The 2687-nt window shown below is 41.8% G+C and overlaps 1 protein-coding gene across 3 annotated transcripts in view; it reads right to left on the reverse strand.

Moving 5' to 3' along the window:
• The window catches only part of sik3 (SIK family kinase 3), a 43790-nt gene that overhangs the window by 28496 nt on the left and 12607 nt on the right, over positions 1–2687 (reverse strand). For all 3 annotated transcript variants that reach the window (XM_016497291.1, XM_016497293.1, XM_016497292.1), the window contains exons 2-4: positions 522–638; positions 368–431; positions 118–279 (exon numbers count right to left, since the gene is read on the reverse strand). In XM_016497291.1, the coding sequence (XP_016352777.1) occupies positions 118–279; positions 368–431; positions 522–638 (343 nt within the window). The remainder of the gene's footprint in view (positions 1–117; positions 280–367; positions 432–521; positions 639–2687) is intronic.

A 2687-nucleotide genomic window follows, 5' to 3' on the forward strand; every position in this document is an offset into this window, starting at 1 on the left:
CACACACTCACACACTCACACACACACACACACACACACACACACACACACACTCACGCACACTCACGCACACTCACGCACACTCACGCACGCACGCGCGCACACACACACACACACCTGCAATCTTGATGTTGAGGTTGTGGTCCAGCAGCAGGTTTTCTGCCTTCAGGTCTCTGTGGACGATGTTCCTGCAGTGACAGAAATAAACCGCCGCTACGATCTGCTTGAACTTCCGCCGCGCGTCTTTCTCCGCCATCCGTCCGTGAGCCACGAGATGATCTGAGAAACACACGGGAGCAGAAACACCTCAGAGACGTTCAACACTGTTCTGGTGAACTGATTCTTCTGAATCAAAGTCCTGTCTCACCGAAGATCTCTCCTCCGCTGGCGTACTCGGTCACCAGATAGATCATCCGCTCCGTCTCCATCACCTGGCAAACACACACAGACTCAGCCAATCACACTCAACCGAACACAAACCACAGACCAATCAGCTGCGAGCGTGAGGGAGGGGGCGGGACCTGGTACAGACGGATGATGTGAGGGTGTCGCAGCATCTTCATGATCTGAACCTCCCGGAAGATCTTCTTCAGATTCTCCTCGTCCAGCTGAGTCTTATCCACGATCTTGATCGCAACCTGAGAGACAGATCACAATATCAGCATAAACATTAATGTACTTTATTAGCATAAATACAGGCTGTTTATAGCTGCCAAGCAACATGATAATCAAAAAGCATCTATGAACGAATTCATGTTAAATTCAATTGATGTGCAGATACTTGTGTGTGTGTGTGTGTGTCAAATCAGATGGGTGGATTGTGTTTTATGTCTGAGAGACAGACAGTAAATCAGATGGCGAAGAAGCAGACAGCAGCGACTGTTCCAGTAACACTGACGCACAGTGTGTGTGTGTGTGTGTGTGTGTTTGTGTGTATTTTAAGCATGCGCTTCTATTAATATCACTGGATCTGCTCCAGCTACAGTGATGCAGTCAGACTCCAGCTGACCCTGTGCGGCCTGAACAACATCTGGACACACACACACACACACACACACACACACACACACACTGATCGCAGGACTGGAGAACAGCAAGTTCTTGCTCATGCAAATTGGTCCAAAATGAGGAAACCAGCAGCAGCAACACAAACATCACAGACACACAAAAACCATCTAATAGTGTGTGTGTGTGACAGTATGAATGTTGTTTATTTATCCACTGCATTATACACAATCACACTTCAACACACAGTTACATCATATATAAAACACACTGTACACATATATCGTGAACATATAAGGTTTTCTTCAAAACACATAATTATTTTATAATCATCACGCACTGTTTTCACAGCATCAAACTTTACACGACAATTTTCAACTAAAAATGTAAAACTTTTTAAGCATTTTGGCCATTCATTTAAATAACGACAGTCTTTTGAAATCAGGTTTCAAAGTAGTGTCTCTTTACAAAAGCGACATCGCCAACTACTGGCCTGGCATGACTAATGCCGCATTTTTAACGAGTTTTTGCGCAGATCCGTGTGAACAGGGATTGTTTTGACAATTCTGTTGTCGTACAAATTTTTTAAAAACACAAAAGAAAAATGTTTGTTTTGTAGCACATTGTTGTCATATAAACGTACCCCAAAGCCCAAAGTATTCTTCACGTTTTACGCGTATGCGAGGGACAGTGTACAGTGCTCAGACTCAGAATAGTACACGTTCCACTCGATTTTTGTAACATTGTGTACTTTGTACGCCGCAGGTCGCACATGTGCATTGAAGTTATTTTGCAGTAATCCGTTTTTCCACAAGGTGGCAACACTATCCCGGGCCGTTGTTTCACAGTAGAAAACGAAACTACAGAAACAGAACAACAACAAAAACATAGCGGAAATTGCAACAACAACAGACGCTCACAATGACAAACGCTTGTGAACGACAGGGTATGAGACAGCTCAGCTTTGTTTCAAAAGAGTTCAAAAATATTTGTTATCGGTCATAAGTAAACAGGGAAAAACAGAGCAGACACTGGACATGGATGACGCTTTCTAGAGCGCATGTGTCGAACGCACGCATACGCGCACATCAAATGGAGTATACTTCGAAATGCTACGCATTCGACTGGAAGAAAAAAAAAAAGGAAAATGAACGGTGATCGGTAACACTTCACAATGAGTTAACAATAATTAATTAACTAACAACAAGCAATACATTTGTTACAGTATTTTCCAATCTTTGTTAATGTTAATAATAATGCAACTTTTAATTTTTAGCTCATATCAGCTCAGCTCCATTAAATAACAGATTTTGGATTTGAATACTGTACTTGTAAATGTTGAAACTACATTAATAAATGTTTCTGAAGTATTTTTCTTTATTAGTTCATGTTCAATAAAAGTTAACAAAAGGACGTTTTCTGTGCAGAGTCCAAAAAAATTCCAGATCAGTTTCTCACATTACATTCAAAACGATGCGTTACTACAAAAGAGCAGCTCATGAACCTTACACACACACGCGCTCTAAATAAAACACAGAACTTAACTGATATCCTTACAACACACACACACTCATATCCACACACACACACACACACACTCATATCCACACACACACACACACTCATATTCACACACACACTCTATATACACACACACACACACTCTATACACACACACTCTA

This window comes from Sinocyclocheilus anshuiensis, unplaced genomic scaffold, assembly GCF_001515605.1.
Source record: "Sinocyclocheilus anshuiensis isolate Anshui unplaced genomic scaffold, SAMN03320099.WGS_v1.1 scaffold1087, whole genome shotgun sequence".
In the NCBI taxonomy this organism is placed as follows: domain Eukaryota; kingdom Metazoa; phylum Chordata; class Actinopteri; order Cypriniformes; family Cyprinidae; genus Sinocyclocheilus; species Sinocyclocheilus anshuiensis.